The sequence below is a fragment of the Lepidothrix coronata genome, unplaced genomic scaffold (assembly GCF_001604755.1).
Source record: "Lepidothrix coronata isolate B3197 unplaced genomic scaffold, Lepidothrix_coronata-1.0 Scaffold76, whole genome shotgun sequence".
Classification (NCBI taxonomy): Eukaryota; Metazoa; Chordata; class Aves; order Passeriformes; family Pipridae; genus Lepidothrix; species Lepidothrix coronata.
Window position 1 is genome coordinate 1,658,829 of NW_016690256.1, and position 17,704 is coordinate 1,676,532.

Sequence of the window (17,704 nt, forward strand, 5' to 3'; positions counted from 1 at the left end):
CCAGGAGGGAGCATCAAGCTGTGGAGCAGTGGCAGAGAAAGACTGTTAATTCTCGAAAATGGATGCACGAGCTAATCCTTCCCTGCAAATACAACCTGGTAAATGCTCAGACCCAGCAGCCTTTTAAATGCCAGACCAGCTTTTACCTAAATGACATTTTGTTTTATTATTTATTTATTCTATTTTACTTTATTTATTTATTTGCTAAGAATAGCTTCGAATAAAGAGATGATCTCTGTCTAGCATTGTGTTGTGAGGGTTCCTTGGTGTTTGCTGTTGTTGCAATAGAGTGCAGGGAAGTGTTGAGTTTGTCGGGGCTCAGGTTACCTCGGACCCCTCCCATCCCCCCATGAATACCCATACACCCCCACTCCAAGCTCAGAGCTGTCGTGTCCGGCCCTGTGCCGGGGGTCCCTGCCCACCCCGGGCAGAGGAAAGGATCAGTGCGGTGCTGTGTGGTGCAGCGGGCTGGAGAGGAGCAGGACGGCTGGGTGTGAATGGGAGCAGGAGCCGGGTGTGTGGGGCTGAGCCGTGAGACGGGGGAGCGAGGAAAGGGGGAGGATTTGGGAGAATGCAGTGATACCAGAGGAGAATGCAAAGCTTTGGTTGACTACGGGAGGGAAGGGTTAATCGAGGCAAGGTAGGTGTGCGGGCAGCAGATAGCACGGGAGAGAGTTGGTGTGGGGTTTGTGGGAGGGTGGGGAAGCAGAAGGGTCGCAGGGTACCGAGCTTTTGGGCAGAACGTAGTCAAATAAGAAGCCTGCCCGTAGGTCTGCAGATACGGTCCAGGGATGCCGGCTGTGGAGGCAGGAGGCTGGCGGGGAACTGCAGCGCCTGTGGGTCCAGGGAGCCCGGGGTGCCAGAGAGGAGGGAGCCCGGTAGGAACGGGTGGCTGCAAGTGGCACCTGCCGTGGGGAGGAGCAAGGAGCAGCCCGCAGGGAACAGGAACAGGGGGGCACAACACGCCAGTAGGGCTGGCAACTCCATCTGCCCTTGGCAGGGACATCAGTCCTCGTCTTGCCGGTGCTGCTGCCCTGCAGCCAGGGGAAGGGGCGAGGGCTGGAGAGGGCAATCTATCCTTCCAGTGGCAAACAGTCCCTCCTTTCTGCTTGATGTCACTGTCTGTGTATGTGTGTAGTGGGGTAGTCGCTAGTCTCGCATCCCCCTCTCTCCCCGTGCCAGAGAGCAGCAGGCAGAGCCCAGGGCTGGCAGGCTGTTTGGTTTCCTGGAGGGATCTATGCCACTTGGTGGCACTAAAAAGTTGCGCTGAAGCCCGGTGCTCCCCCTTACGAAGAGCCTCCTAGCCTCCCAGCCCAGACCCGCAGGTGCGGCAGCAGAGCGCCCGGGATCCCAGCACCGCGACCCCAGGGACAGCAAACTTCGGCGGGGGTAGTTCGCAAATGGTAGCCGGGACCGCAGGGGTAAACTCTTCTCCGCGACTCGATTTTAACCAGGTTTTTGTTTGGTTGTTTTGTGGGTTTTTTTGTTGTTGTTGTTGCTTTTATTTTTTTCCCCCATTCGTATGATGCTGCTCTGAACCGATCGCCGCTTTCTTACTTGCCAGGAAGGAGGTGTCGGTTTGTAGGGGGACTTTGCAATCTTCAAAGCAGGGGAAAACGCAGGGTTAGCCCCTTATAAATGCAGAGAGGCTGCTACCGTGCATGTGTGAGGAAGGGCGGAGGTGTTTAAGCAGGTGGGTCAAGCTGCAGCAAGTATTTAGGAAGACCAAGGCTATGGTGCCAGAGAGCATCTGTTGTTTCATCGTTTGTTTATTCCTCCTCCTCATGTCTTCCCCCTCCCTTAAATCCAGGAACCGTTCACGCCTCTTTCAAATGAGATTTGGGCGATTCTGAGAGAACAGCGTGTTGCATAGCGTGTGTGTATGTGCATGCATTTGCGGGGGTAGGATACTCGGTCCTCAGTATTTGCCTGTGATCAGAAGAAAACAGGATGTGTCTATAGCTGGAGGAGTGACAATGCTAGCCCAGTGGGGCTCACCTGCTGGTGATCTTTGCAGAGGCATTTGAGGATTATTCAGCTCCAGAAGGTCTGTGTGAGGAGTGCTATTCTCTGCCGTGGCTGAAAATAGGAGGTACCTACTCCTACCTGGCTTGATTATTGCCATCAAAAGGATCAGTTTGCCACCACTGTGGGAAGAAGCATTTGCTGCCACGGACAAGGTAATGATGTGGGGTGGGAGAGGGTATTTGTGTGCCCTGGATTATGGACAGAAACCCTGTGGATGCAGGAGAGGCTCTTCCACCCTTTCCCCCCCTTTCTCTTGTTTTTGTGCTGTGCCCTGGTTGCTGGAGGACCAGTACAACTCCTGGTGGACCAGCAAGCCAACTGGTGTGGTACCTCTCTAGGGTTTACTGGGGCATCAGGGTGTCGGCGTGCTGGAGGGAAGCAGGCACTAATCCCTCCCCAGGAGCAGGATACGTGTGGAGCTGCAGGGGGCTGGGGTACTATAATACCTGGGCTTGATGATGTGTGTGATATAGTCCTTCCGTTCACAAGTGGGGATTTGTCTTGCCAGGAAGGTGTAATGGAAACGGGAATGTATTTGTTTTCCAGGGACAGCCAGGCTTAGCTCAGCCATAGACTTTTCTGTGTGACCTTGGGACAAATCACTCAGCTCTGATCAGCGAGCCCTGTCTGTTCCTTATTTAGTAATCGAAGGTAATGTCTCCATGTACAAAAATGATTCATTATGGATTGAGAGGGACAGCAATACCGCTATCCGAATAGGGAGATAGAGACCTAAAAACCAGTCTGCTTGCACAGCTATATAGGTCTGTGTGCACAGCCACTTAGTTGTGGCAGTGCAGGTAGCTATGCTGGGACTTAACCTCACCCAATAGTTTCCTCCAAGACCCAGATCTATTTATTTAATTAATTTGTAAAAATGTGATCCTGCATGCCAAATGTGACCACTGTGGCAATTTTTACCACTGGTTGATTTTTAGGCTGATTGGTTTTTTGCCTTCCCCTTCCATAGACCTGCCCAGAGGCGAAAGCCGGCTGCGAGCGGTGCTCAGCACCAGGGACAGCGTCTGCTTCCCGCTGCCCGCCTCCCGCTACCCGTTCCCTTCCCCGCCGCTGCCCCGTTCCCTCCCCCGCCGCTGCCCGCAGGCAGCGCTGTCCCGCACCCTGGGGCTCCGCCACCCAGGCAATCCCATTCCCATCCGAACCCTTTTCTGAGAAGCAATTTCCGGTGGTGGGGAGGGGGTGACTGACTGTAGTGGGAGCCAGGACACTTCTTTCTTCTAAGTCTTGAGGACAAAGTAGGGGGTCATCTTGAAAGTGGCAGAGGCACATGTTGAAAATGCACCACTCTAAATTCTGAAAGGAAAAGATGTATAGAGGCTGTTAGGTTCTTTAAATTCCCTATGACTTTTTTTCTTTTTTTCTTTTTATAAACTGTATTCCTAAACATTTCAATCACATGCTGATATTTTGCAAATTATCAAATACTTTGACTACATCCTTATTTTTATGTTACACGATCACAGCATTAATAGTTATTTCAAATGTTCAGAGAGTACTTTTTAGGGTCTCTATATAGATTTCTTTTCATTCTATTTTCCAACATAGCTGTGGTGATTCTGGCATAGTGGCAGTGCTGGAATGCCACCATAACCACTCTTGTTGCGACTTGCTGAAAAATGTTTTTTGGATCTGCTACTACTTTTTTTCTTGATCACCTCCTCCAGACCATACAGTTTTATTAATTAATAACATTTCTAGGATTACAGATGAAAATAAACCCAAGCTACTAATTCCTGCATCATATGGTGTAACTGGTTTTTGGTAACAGCAGCAGTAAGCAGTGTATTTGGTGGAATTACAGAGATCATTGAAAGTTTCCCTGGGAGTTTAAACACCTACATACTAAAACCAAAACTGTTTCATCAACCAGAAAGTGCATGTGTGTGGGCATAGCATGGGGAAGAACTTCCTGGTATTGCTGATAATTATAACATTCTCTCTTTATTAGCTATGAAGACATAAGATCGGCATGCTAGTCTGTTATTTTCAGTGGCTGTTATGAACAAAAGGTGAAAATTCTTCCTTGCTGCTTAGTTTTTTTTTCCTATTTCTAAGTGGAATTATAGAAAACTGTTTCGTAGTCTCTCCTGTTCTATAAGGCTGTTTTCTTTCTTAAAGAACTTTATCCACTGCTCATTGAAATTCATAGAGCTGATAATGTAATGACAGTGGTAGAAATCTCAAAACAGAACAGGATGCTCATATTTCATGCTTTTCAAATAAAGACCATTTGAGTACATCAGGTTTTGTTTAACTGAACTAAATTACCTCTGAGGAAGGGGTATGGGGTACCTTCTGCAAAGCGAGCCTCCCCTGAGCATTGGGAGATAGATTGCCAGAACAGCTTGAACCCAATGTTTAGAGTTTGCAATGCCAATAGCCAGCAGAACTCAGCATGCCTTAGCATCCTGAGTGTACACTTTTTCTTGACATTGATCCCAACTGAGATGAGCTGAGAGGTCTCTCTCTGTATGTAATTGTTTTTCTAGGACTGTTCCATGTTTTGCTACTGAAAGATCTTCGCTGCGTGATAAGTGACATGACTGACTCTGAACCAGTAATTCAGTTTCTGCTTGCTAAGGTTTTGCCTTCTCTGATGACAAAACCTTGGTTAATTTCTTGTGATATACTGATTTGATTCATATCAACAGATATTATCTCATATCTGATGGATTTAAATTAGTTGTGGTTTATGAATGCCTGGAAATGAATGCCTGAAAAGAATTAATATAGCATATAAATAAATTTTGTCACTACAAATGAATGGATTTTAAGGATGCTAGTTTTTGTGATTGTTCTGATCCTGAAGATCCTTTAAGAAGGACCTTAAACTTTAGATAAGCCTTTATAGATATTTGATCAACAGTATTCTTCATCTGGTAAACAATGAACATGTTCCTGAGTGCTTTGTTGGATTGGACCATGAGTTCTCACTCTATCACAGCACTGTTCTGTGATTCAATAATCTGACATTTTATTTTTAATATTTAAATCTGTCTTAAGATTCAGAGATTATGAACAAGCAGGCTGTAAACTTACAAAATTGTAACAAAGAAGAAGTCTGAACTAAATCATTTCTACTCCTGTCTTTTGATTATTTTTTTCATGAGGTAAAAAAGAATAAATTAAAAAAAAAATCGTGTTTTACCTATTAGAAACTACAGAGCCAAGAGGATTCAGGTTGCAAAGCAGACAGGTGCTTCACTCTGAGGTCACTAGTGGGCGCTGCTATAATAATGTAAGTCACAGCAGGAAAGGGTGTCATCCTTTAGGTTTAAACACAGTTACACGTGCGGTAGCAGAAGCCCTTAAGAACAGTCAGATGTGCTCCATGTATAAACTCTCAGCCACGTACATACTGGAAAATCAGCACTTTGTGAACTGCTGTTCATAGTCTGGTTTTTGATCAAAATTTATTTAGTGCCCTTAGATATTAATGCTTTTTTTGTTTCTTTTGGTCTGTACAGACTGCAAGTACAGGTGGACTTGCATTTGAGATTGAAATAATTTTGAAAGATTTATATTATTTTAATGATGAAAGATTTGTGTGATGTTTCATGGAATATTACAGATGCTCATTTTCTACTCAGTTAAACCTCAACATGAAGTAGCTGGAACTCTGCCCTCAGGGTACAGCTGAGAATCAGAGACTGGCATGAAGATTTTCTTGCCAGGGAGAACAGAGGTTATAGGAATATGTTGAGTGTTTCATCAGATCTGTGTCTTCAACCATCTGGGTAGCCCAAAAATTTTTGTCTGTGGCGAGACTGAGCAAAGGACAGATAGGCAGAGTTATTTTTTTGTCTCACTACTTCTGCAATTGCTCCAAGTGTGAAGCTAATGCACCAGAAGACTGAGACCAAAGTATCTGTCATCTATTGTTAAAGCACGTGAATTCAGGATTAATTTATAGTTAGATTCATAACTAAAATAAACTAGGAACCTTGATACACCAGTAATTAGGTACCTGATTTAATTTTGCCTATGTTGCAGTAAATTTAGGGTAAGGCCATTGATGCTGAAGAAATTGACAGTGTGAAAAATAAATTTGACCATAAGTGCTGTGCATGGTGTTCATCAATGAAAGCAAGTAAAAGAAGATAAATTATTAATTGGGAAATAATTCCCATTACAGTTCACTGTCTTTGATATTGCTGATACCTCTGTTCTCAGTCTGAAGGCTATAGCATGTCAAATTCCCTTTGGGGTTATCCATAACAATTTAAAGAGGAGTTATATTTAAGCTTATAAAATTTTACTTAGTTTTATTTTAGTACTCATCCTGCTTGCAATAATAAGCTTCCTATAGTAAGAGAGAATGGTAATCAAAACGAGAAGTGACTTCTTGGTGATTCTCTTGGGACAGAAGCACAGTAAAATTGTATATTTGAGTAGTTCCCTTGGCCATATTCTCTTCAGAAGAATGTTCTCCAGGAAATGTAATTAGTGTTCTTAGTCTATCAACTCTCTGCTCAGTCATTTTGGCCTAAAGTGGGATTTTTTACCTGATTACTCTCATGGTATCTTCGCATGACATGGCCAGCTGTATCCATCAGAAGGATGGATGCAGACAAGAAGAATAAGTTGAAATACAGGAAATTCTGTTTAAATATATTAAAAAACCCAGTCCTTTTTACTTTGTGGCCAAACGAATTGCCCAGAAAAGTTGTGGAGGCTCCATCCTCAGGGATATTGAAAAGCTGACTGGACATGAAGCTAGGAAATCTGCTTTAGTTGAACTTAAAGTGGGGTGGATGGACCAGATAACTTCCTGAAGTGCCTTTCCAACTCAACCATTCTGTGATTTTTAAGTTTATGAGCACAAGAGTATGCTCACAGAACCAGTTCTCTATTATGCAAATAAAAATCCATTGAAATTTAGTAGGCTCACTTAGCTATGTCAGTATAAATTCCAGATTGTTTCATTACATCACGAAATCCCACAAAAAACCCACACTGACTTTGGGTACTTGGATGCAAGTCCTAAGCCTAATAATATAAAAAGTAGCAGTGTTCTCAGTGTAATTAGTAACAGTTTAAGTCCCAAGTAAATTGAATTTCACTTTAGTACAGTGAAGAAAGTTCATTAGTTTAGAGCAACTGCAGTCTGCATTTGACTCCTTCTTTTCCCTTGGATGCAATGGAGTTGAAGGATTTTATTGCTCTCAGAACCTGCTTTTGGGCCATAGGAATCCCCCAGCTATAATATAGGCTAATATTTTGGAACCAGAAATATAAAGGAGACTTTCAGCTTTGCCTCATTCTTTACCCTGTAATTTTATACTGATAGATACAACTGTAGACAGAGAAGGGCAAACAGCTGTTCTTTGTAGTGAAGGAGATAAAAATAGCCTTACTGTCCTCTCTTCCCCATATATCCCCATATTTAATTCATAGACATAAGACCAAGAAATTTGTTCAATGTGTGTTGTAGAACTGAAATGGTGGATGGGCATTGGATACTTTTTTCAGTCCACAAGCTCACCCTAACTCTCTGAACTCTCTCTCTTTGTACGTATGCAGATTCACAGACAACTTGGTTATAAAAAGGCATCTAATTGTATATCCAGTTACAATCTGAGGCAGAGTTGGCATTTCTCTAAATATACTTGTGATTTGAACACATAGCTTTAATTTGAGAAGCTCAGAAAAATAAGGATCCATGGTTTTAAATAACAGAGTATTATTGCTGTCCAAATGTTTGTAAGTTAATAAATAATTAAATATTTTTAAAGTGATAATACATTCAATTAATTAAAGTCATAAGAATTTAATAGTTTTGATATTGTAAAAAGATATCTCCTGTAATTCGCCCTTCAGACTGTTTTCAAATTATATGGTACCAACTTCAGAGTCATGTAACAAACAATTGCAAGACATAAGCAACAGTGATAGCCTGTAATTAGAGACTAATTAACCTGAACTGAGCTGTTGTTATTCCTTAGTGGCAAAGGGTTGCAGTATTGATAAGCCAACTCTTTACAGACTAAAAAAACCACAAACCTTATTGAAGTGTTTTACAGTTGTCTGACTTTTATATTATTATTAGGACTTTATAATATTAAAAATTAATATTACATGAACCTAACAATATTGTGATTAACATTAAAAAAATTATATTCAATATTTTTTCTTTTTAAGGATTTAGATTTTATTTAGGAATACTCACTGAAACTATGGCATGATTTCCCCTGTGTAAATACTTTATAATTTATAGATGTCTAGGTAAAATAATAATTGAACAAACCTAACATCAAACAGAAAAGAGTTTTTAGATTACATGTCTCATCTTCAGAATCAGGAAGAGTTTTACTTGATGCTATACTGAATGACCTAGCTGTGAGGAGTAAATTCAAGATTAGAATACTGTGAGATTTTCAACCTGGAAGAAACAGAGGTAGATTTCCTACGACAAGGGTTTCTTTCACTTTGCAGTATCTAGACGGTATCAGAGTCATTAGTAATGGCTAGAAATGATTGGTGGTGTCTGAAATTTGTGGAGATTTTTTATTTTTTTATTGCATCAAAAGATTTATGCTGATAAAACTGAGGTCAGGCTCTGCCCCATAATTTTTCAGTTGTTTTGTCAATAATGAAAGTGGGCATATGGTTCACTAAATAGCTCAGCATCTTCCTGTATTTAAGAGTGTGCTTAGCTTTCTCTACTATCAATGTATTCACTGGCAGGTGTGGAGCAATAGATAGTACTTTAATGTGCTCAGGGGTCAAGACTTGGACAAACCACTGCTTAAGCACTGTATTTAAATCCAGAAGCATTCTTCTGCAAATCCACTGCTAGGTGTAGAATATTTTCAATTTCCATTAACCACAGCCCGAGATGTGAAGTATTTTCTGGTTGTTTTTTTTTTTATCCTTCAGTAACACTAGAGATGGGTACAGATTGCGTTGCAGACTGTCGGTAAATGTAATGGATCAAATATTTTAGGCATCAGTGCATCTGTATAGTCTCTGTGTTGCCTTCTTTCTACCAGTGTTGTTTATAGTATACAAGGACTTTTCAAACTGTTTTTGGCAATTTTTGAAGTAATAATATAAAAAGATTAAAATAATTTCACTACTCTGCTGTTTTCTAATTACTGTTCCTTTGCTTAAGACAAATATAAATATTAATTTCAAGCAGTTTTCTTAATCTTAACTTATTTTAAAAGTTATTTTGTTTCAAGTTGTGTCTTGCAATGAAAAAATAGGTTTATAGATTCTGCATTCCTTAGAGTAACAGCTTTATGTGTCAACAACCACTTCCTAATGCTGTAGCTGATAACAGAGTACAGCCCAAGGTATGTTAGTGGGATGTATGTATTTGAGATATAGAAAGTGTCTGAAATTAAAGGCAGTTGCTTTTGAATTCTTCTGTGGAATTAAATACTTGCCTGTCTTTAGTGCTTTTGAAAACATTTCCCCAAAGAATTTTTAAACAAGAGTGTCAAAAAGAAAGACGTTGGTTTATACTAGCAGAAGTACAAGCCTAGCATTGTGAAACACTGAAGTGTGATAAAGTTTTCAGCTCGAAAATGATGAAAGCAAGCGTACATAAGGGAAAATGTATTACAGTCATTGACAGCAGTAGGAATAGGTGCAATCTTACAAGAGATTATAAAGTTGACTTTATAAATCATTTTAAAGCTCTTTCTCTTATTTATTCATTTTTGAAGGTTATGAGGATTATGACCACATGTGCAGCTCTGCATAGGTATCCACGCGGAGATGATGGTGACTCCTTAGAGAATACAAGCAAACTCCTTACTAAGCATCAGAATAGTGGTTTTTTTATCCAAAAGATTTGATAACTGCTTTTCACCAGCTCTCCAACTTTGTTCCATCATGCTGTCTCTACCAGCCTAAACCATTTCCTAAAATGGTCCTTTTGCTGTTCCTTGCAATCTTGCTGTTGAAGGAAGATGTCTGTGGGAACTTTGGGCTTTTGGTTTCAGCACAGGCAAATGAAAGAAGGGTGGTTGCACACATGCCTGGTGATATTATCATTGGAGCTCTATTCTCTGTCCATCATCAGCCAACTGTTGACAAGGTTCACGAGAGGAAATGTGGAGAGGTAAGAGAGCAGTATGGCATTCAAAGAGTGGAGGCAATGTTACATACCCTTGACAGAATTAATTTGGACCCCACACTGTTGCCAAATATAACTCTAGGATGTGAAATAAGGGACTCCTGCTGGCATTCTGCTGTGGCTCTGGAGCAGAGCATTGAGTTTATAAGAGACTCTCTTATTTCATCAGAAGAGGAGGAAGGGATGGTGCGATGTGTGGATGGAACATCGTCGTCTTTCCACTCCAAGAAACCCATTGTTGGTGTCATTGGACCTGGCTCTAGCTCTGTTGCTATCCAGGTCCAGAACTTGTTGCAGCTTTTCAATATACCTCAGATTGCTTATTCTGCCACAAGTATGGACCTAAGCGATAAAACTCTGTTCAAGTATTTTATGAGAGTTGTGCCATCTGATGCACAGCAAGCAAAGGCTATGGTGGACATTGTCAAACGCTATAACTGGACCTATGTTTCTGCTGTACATACTGAAGGTAAGAGGTTCTTTTTTAACATATAAGAATGCCTTTTAACTACTCTGATGTTGTCTAATAGTGGATGATGATGTTGGGTTTTTGCCAGTCAGTTGTCAACAGTATAGACTTTACTTAATAATAACTTCACATTCTCTGCGGGTCTGAAGTAGCATCATTTTGTCAATGGCTGAAAACAAAGTTTGAAACACAGGATTGTGTGTGCTCTTTGCTACTTATTAGTAAAAGTGCTTGCTCTGAAGTCTCCTAAGTGACCTTAATTTAATTTAGTAGACAGTTATTTATTTTTCTTTATCTATATTAAGATCAATGGGTACTGAGAAAGCATCTGGTCTTCATAGTGCAGATGACAGTTAAATCATAATTTGAAACTATAGGTGAGTCAGAATGCGTTCCTGCTTAACATCTGAGTTACAGAGGCACGGATACTAGAAAACATGCAATTCTAGATAGTACCTGAATGCAAGTTGTCCTATCTCCCTGAGATCAGAACAGTTTCCATCCTTTTTATGACACTCAGTATAGAACTGACTTCTTGCTCCATATCTACATTGGTTTTGCAAGAGAGCAAGGCAAATCTCCTTGCATCTTCTTCACAGAGATATGCTCCATGTCTGCTAAATTGCTTTTATCAGTTGTCCAGAAAATCAGAACTGTGGGCTAGATTGCTTTCCTCTTTTTATTTATTAGAGGTAGAACTTAAGCCTTTTACCCAGTGTTCATAAAGAATACGATTAGGGGGATATGCTATGGGAAAGCTTACTTGATTTTGTTATTTCTTGTACTGGTGGAGTTGAGTGTTTTCATGTTGTTATAAATGACTAGAATTTCATACTGCCTTAAGAGTAGGTTTCATCAGCCCCTAACTAATGACATGACCATTTAATGAATTTTACAGAATTAGGTTCTGTGATGAGTTTTAGGACTTCACCATGTTACCTCTGTTCAAACAGACAACTTCTGAATGGAAGGCTCAAAATACAATCTGGAAATGAAAAATGTTAAGAGAATGAGTAGTGGTGGCAACATTGCTGAACAGCAGCAGATGCTGCTGGCTTTATTACAACCAATAGAGAGCAGATTGCCCTTCCCACACATTGAGTATGCTTCTCTGGCAGACTGTATACTATTCAAAGCCCTTTTTGGGGAGATACTGGTCCAATGCTAGTCTTGCATGCGGATTGATGCAAGCATGTTTCCATCATGCTAGTGAAAGCTGGTAAATGACTGCAGCCTCTTTTGTATGGGGATGCATGAATATATTAGCAGTTTAATCTAAAACTTCAGTCTATAAAACAGTGTATAAATCACTGTCTACGTTATATAATCTAATGAAGGTCTTCTGTACCAGCTGATGCCTTTGGCATGGCTAGGTGTGCAGCCTTGCCTTCACAAATAGTAATAGCATCATGGTAAAAAATAATGCCATTGACATATCACATTACCATAAGATTTTATATCCTGACTGCTTTTGACGACTCGTCTAGTTTTGTCTATGTACTACTTTTACACCTATCCTTATTGAGATGGGATGCTTTTATATTCTATGTGGGAATTCTCAAGCTTATATCAAGGCCTGATTCTTCACAGAATGAAAATCCATACTTTTACCACTTTCTGCGGACGCTCTTTGGAGCAGACAGTAACATATGGCATGTTAGTCTCACGGCAGAGGAACTTTGTACTGTGCATTGGAAAGAAGGGAATAGGGAAACAGTGGTTGGAGTGGAACATAGATGCTATGATCAATACAAGAGAAGTAAATGAGAGAAGCGCTGAATGTGAAGAAGGAATGATGAATGATATATGTAGTACAACATGTCCCTGCTTCTGCCATTATTAATGTGGATGAGATAGGTGGTATGTTGTTAATTCCTGAGGCTTCATTCGTAGCATATTTGCAGCAATATAATTCTGGACTTCAGTGAAAGAACATTAAACTTTGGTTCTGGGAACCTTCTGATTCTATCATCTATTTGCATGGTCTGATCATGATGATGAATAGATTTTCCAGGTAAATAACATCGCACAAATGTTTTATTACAATAGAAGATACGATATTTATCATGGGGTAGAAAAATACAAACTGAACAAGGTATTTCTTTGAAATGTGACAAAGTCTGATGTTCTGGGCACTTTCCAAAGATTATGGCACAGGTAATCCCTTAAAAACACTATTAAAAACCCTACACATGAGTCTTAAAGAAAAGGAATTGGGTAAACAAGCAAAAGAGAGTTTTAGGTTGCTTGCTTGTTTGGTTGGTTGGTTTTGTTTGGTTTTTGTTGTCTGTGGTTTTGGTTTTTTGGGGTTTTTTTGCAATTATTTTTAGTATAATATTTGTTTACTTGTAAACATTCCAGATATGCTGCTCAACTCAGTGTACTACATTCATAGTTATTATTTCAAAATAGAATCCTGTTCTTTGGAGTTTTTATTGATGTAGGATCTTGACCTCCCATTGAAAGTAGTCCTTCTTTCCATACTTCCAATAGTTCTGGCCATCTACATTAATTAACTTTAGTTAATTTTTATTCATTAAACATACTCTTCTGAAATATGATCTTTGATTTCTGTGAAGGATTTCCAAGGAGGGGGAGGGTCCTCTCTTCTCAAGCTGGATGTGGAGAAAGAAGATGCATAAAAAGTCTGGTTATTTAATTGCTTTCATAGTTCTATCAGCAGATAAATTTACAGATCTCTTTTTGATCCAATGTAAGAAAAGCCTACAATACATCAGTAGTTTCACAATAAAAGGCTTCTTGTTTAAATCTTTCCTTATGCATTAAATAATTATCTGTATTTTCAGTGGATTATTAAAATTCTGGGGGGTTAGTCTGAAGGTTTGTTATTAAACCGTTACTCAAGACTTCCATATTTAAAACAAACAAAAAAAGTTTGAGAGATTCTTGTTAGATTTGCTCCTTTGACATTTAGCGTCACAGTTTAATCTAGGTGATGCCTCCAGGTATACAAGTAACCACTAAAAGTCAATTGTTTTTCCTAAAAATGGGAAGGTAACAAGGACTACTGTCAGTGTAGCTCTTGTAATTTTACAGTGGAAGTTTCTGCAATCCCTTCAATGGGAAATGTAAACAACAAATGAATGATATTTCTCATAAAACAGTGGTCATCTTCACTTACTATGTATTTTACACAGGCCTTTCAAAAATCTTTGCAAGTCTTGAGTTGTAACTCTGCCTTGCTTGGCTTTTTCAGGAGTTATTATTATTGTTGTTTTACCCACTCCCCAATTCTTCCTTTCACTGAATATTTTGTGGGCCTCTACTCTGAACAAATCTGGATTTAAAATAAACCTTTTTCACACACCACGAGGGCTCTTTTTTTCAAAAAGCCTTATCAGTTCTGTAGTACAGGCCACACTGTGGCTCCATGAACAAATAAGTTAACACTGCAAGGCAGAGAGCTAGGACTGAGCAGGAATGAGGGAACCTGTGATGTGAAACTCCTTGTGCTGAGGACTTGTTGTTTAAAGCCTGAAGTGTCTTCAACTTTATGGATTGCTACAATAGGCATGAAGGGTGTGCTGGACTAATTCTTTCAGTTAACCCTACAGATGTTTTTTTCCACCACTGTGATATGATCTGTGCTTAAACAAATTTTCCTTAAAACTAAACCACCATTTACTTTTTAAACCAATTTCACAGACAGACAGCAAGTCAATAATGTAGCTGAGTACTCTGCCTGTGCATCTCTCTGAAGCAAGGTAGCACAGCAGAGAGAAGTCCCCTAGTTTAGTCTCCCAGTTTCTCAAGCATGTTAGAAATTCTTTTTAGCTCATGTTGTCCACCTCCATGGAAACTGATGCACAAAGGAAGGTGTAGAGAGGAAAATTTGTACCTCTGTTTGGCTTTTGGGTGGTGATGGCTGGCATGCAGATGGGCCACGCAGCTCATGCACCACAGGCATTTTGTCTCAGCCTTTTCTTGCTTAACCACTTGACCCCACAAATAATGGGAAATGGTTGGAGAAACCAAGGGGAGGCTGGCTGGCCACTGAAAGAGATAAAGAGCTGCCTGTTTACCTCATTTCCCATAGGAAAGCCTTCCCTAGTCTTTTTGAAAGATCTGAGAAAAATATGCACAATTTTCTCTTTTCCTATCATTGCAGTTTGAAGGCTTCATTTTGAAAGCCGGTTTGAACTTGATACCCTCCTGTTGACTAGATTGACATTTGGGTCAAGCCTTCCTAGTCAGAAACAAGGTCAATACCTGAGAATCCGTGCTTAAAATTTGCCTGGAGTCAAAGTAATTAGTAGCTAGAAAGGCAAATTCTATTGCCATTGGAAACCATTTATTTTGCTACACTGAATGGGATGAAGAGGTGATGCATGCTAGAAAAATAGAACTGTACAGGGGTACAATTGAAATGCAGTAAGCCAAATGTATTGGGGGTGGCAAGGGATAAATCTAATTCCATTATGTAAAAGGTGTAATTTGCTTTTGAACACAGTCTTAAGAAATAAGCTACTGTTGACATTTTCTTCAGACAGCTCTTCAGATAAACACTGGATCAAACTCATCCTCAAAGTACTCTCTGTTTAATATTACTTTCCTCCATTTGAATGTATCATAAGTGCATATAAAGAGGTGATTCACATTAATTTTCTTGGGATGTAATCTGACAAGCATAACAAAGGCAGAACTTTTCCCCCCTGCATATAAGGATTATTTCACACAGTCCCTTCCGTATTTGTTCAAATGTGTCTGGTTACAAGATTGTTTTTGCCCCCATCCTTTGCTACCAAATAAAAAGCAAAATTAAAATTAGTCATAGTCTGTGCGTTAAAGAGGAAGAAATGAGCAAAAAAGCTGCAACAAGTTGATGTTAAACCTGCTTTTTGGAACAATCTGTGCTTATATGAGATTTTTCGTTTAGACTCAAGATTATTCTTCTTTAGATACGACAATTGTATCATGGTCAGAAATATTATTTGCTTTTCACAAAGTAATATGATTGAAAATTATGTTATTTTTTTTAAGCATAGGTTATTTTTCATGTTTTCATATTTTTTCATGCTTTATATGCAGAAAAACTCCCACATTGAAACAATGTACCAAAAAGGTCTGTGCTAGTCCAAGAAAACATTTTCAGTTGAAGAGAAAATTTATTTCTAAAAATATATTTTTGAAAATTGAAGGATGTCCTCTCTGAAGACTGGAGAATGTTCCATTTCAGCAATGTTGAATTTTTGCCATTGAGCAAAATAATTGTGTTTTGGGGGTTTCTGAAATTACTTTTTAACTGTTTCAAGCATAAATTTTGAGATCAGGATGATCAGAATTTGATATGCTCTTAATCACATTAATCTTGTAATAAAAATGAAAAATATCTCTCATCTGAAAGAAAATATGGGGAATGAAAACCCAACCCAAGTTCTAATTCTATCCGTCTGTTTGCTCATTTTTATTGAATGTTGGCATGTGCAGCAGAGGTAGATTTTTTTTCCTAATTTCAAATATTTGTCCTAGCATCCCAGTTGTGAAAAGTGAGCAAATGCAATCTCTCNACTGAGACAGAAAACTGAAGTAGTATTGAGCTAATGTTTGCTTTGTTCTGCAGTGAGTGACTACCCAGAAAACATTTTAACATTGCTGTTAGACTGCTCAGGCCAGACATACCTACTGTGAAGGATCTTGACTGACAGAAAAACACAAAGTGAGAGGGGTGTTCTTATTTGTATACCCCTCATTTTGTGAATGTAATGGGGATGAAGATTTTTTGGGGAAATACCATGAGACAGCAAAGGGAAGGTGGTGGACTATTCAGCAAGGAGGTCTACTATTCTCAAGCTTTAAAAGAAAAATCACTTTTAAAGGAATTATGTAAGATGAACTTAGCTAAGAGCAGGTCATTTGGATCATCAAAATATCACCTTGCTTTTTTTATTTAGGTGCTAAATGTTTGAATGTCACCTTTTCTGCCACTTAGACTCCATAGCAACTCAATGAAAGTTGCAGTGTCATGAAACTTGCCTTCACTGAGAAGAAACAATGGGAATCCAGCAACCTCCAGCTTCATCTTCCATTTTTCTGCTGCTTAAAACCTGGAAATGGAACAGTTATTGTTGTCCTCGTCCCCAGGGTGCACCTCTTCAGTCAGGGAAGGATCTATTAGGCTGATGAGATTTGGAAATCTTTCAGAAAACAAAGTTTCAATGCGCAGTACTTGCTGGGTCAGAGCAAATTTATGAAAGACAGTCCTTCTAATATGTGCTATCAGATTGCTATGGGTAGTGACAGTGTGATTCACTTTCCTCACTGATATTTTTTCCCTCATTGATATTTTGTCTTTGAGATTAAAAAAATACATGCTATAGAACTGGTCAGAAAACAGATATTCCATACAATTTAAAAAAAAAAAGTTCCCAAAGTATTTTTATCCCAAGTCAGAATTGAAAACTTAAATAACATTTTTTGGTGGTTGAAAGCTGTGATAAAACTTAGAAGCTGGCAAAAATAAACTGCTTGACATGTAGTTATATTAAAAGAGACAATAAAAGATAACTTGATAAATCAAATGGGAATTTCATTCTACAAGGTGTGAACTTTTAACTGCTTTGCACAAATATTAGTGTTCTTTACCAGTTTTGATAAAAAGCATTTTATTCAGGAAGGATAAAATGGAAGTTTCCCTTCACATCCCATCTTATTTAGCATGTGTTTCATACCACCAATCCTGTATGCAAATTAAATATTTTTGGATTCGTTGACATCTCCTTAATCCAATAGTCAAGGAGAAGCTGATGAACCGGGTCCCATTATTTATTATTCATAAACATTTGTGGTACTTCTGAATCTGTATTTCTTATTCTTGAAACCATAGATTTTTCTTTTGTCATGTATGCTACCTGGTGACAGGAAATTTAAATCATTAATTTGTGAAGTAATTTTTCATAGATTTCAAGGTCAAAAACACAATTGGTACATTTTAATATATGAAAAAAAAAACCAAAATAAACTCAAAATATTATTTAATATTCCTGGAAATATATCCTGTTATTGAGAATTCAGGGGAGATCAGGGCTCTGTTGAAGGCAGGGAATAACGGGAGAGAGACAGAAAAAAACTAACCAACATCA

The 17,704-nt window shown here is 39.2% G+C and overlaps 1 protein-coding gene across 5 annotated transcripts in view; it reads left to right on the forward strand.

The window, feature by feature from the left end:
* Positions 1–439: 439 nt before the first annotated feature.
* Positions 440–17,704, forward strand: part of GRM5 (glutamate metabotropic receptor 5) — a 241,633-nt gene continuing 224,368 nt past the window's right edge. For 2 of the 5 annotated variants that reach the window (XM_017819719.1, XM_017819720.1), the window contains exons 1-2: positions 1,843–2,180; positions 9,723–10,604. In XM_017819719.1, the coding sequence (XP_017675208.1) occupies positions 9,926–10,604 (679 nt within the window). In that variant the 5' untranslated portion in view covers positions 1,843–2,180; positions 9,723–9,925. Of the gene's footprint in view, positions 515–549; positions 641–1,138; positions 1,422–1,842; positions 2,181–9,722; positions 10,605–17,704 lie in introns of those variants that run through there. The other 3 variants (XM_017819715.1, XM_017819716.1, XM_017819717.1) reach the window with 3 other exon arrangements.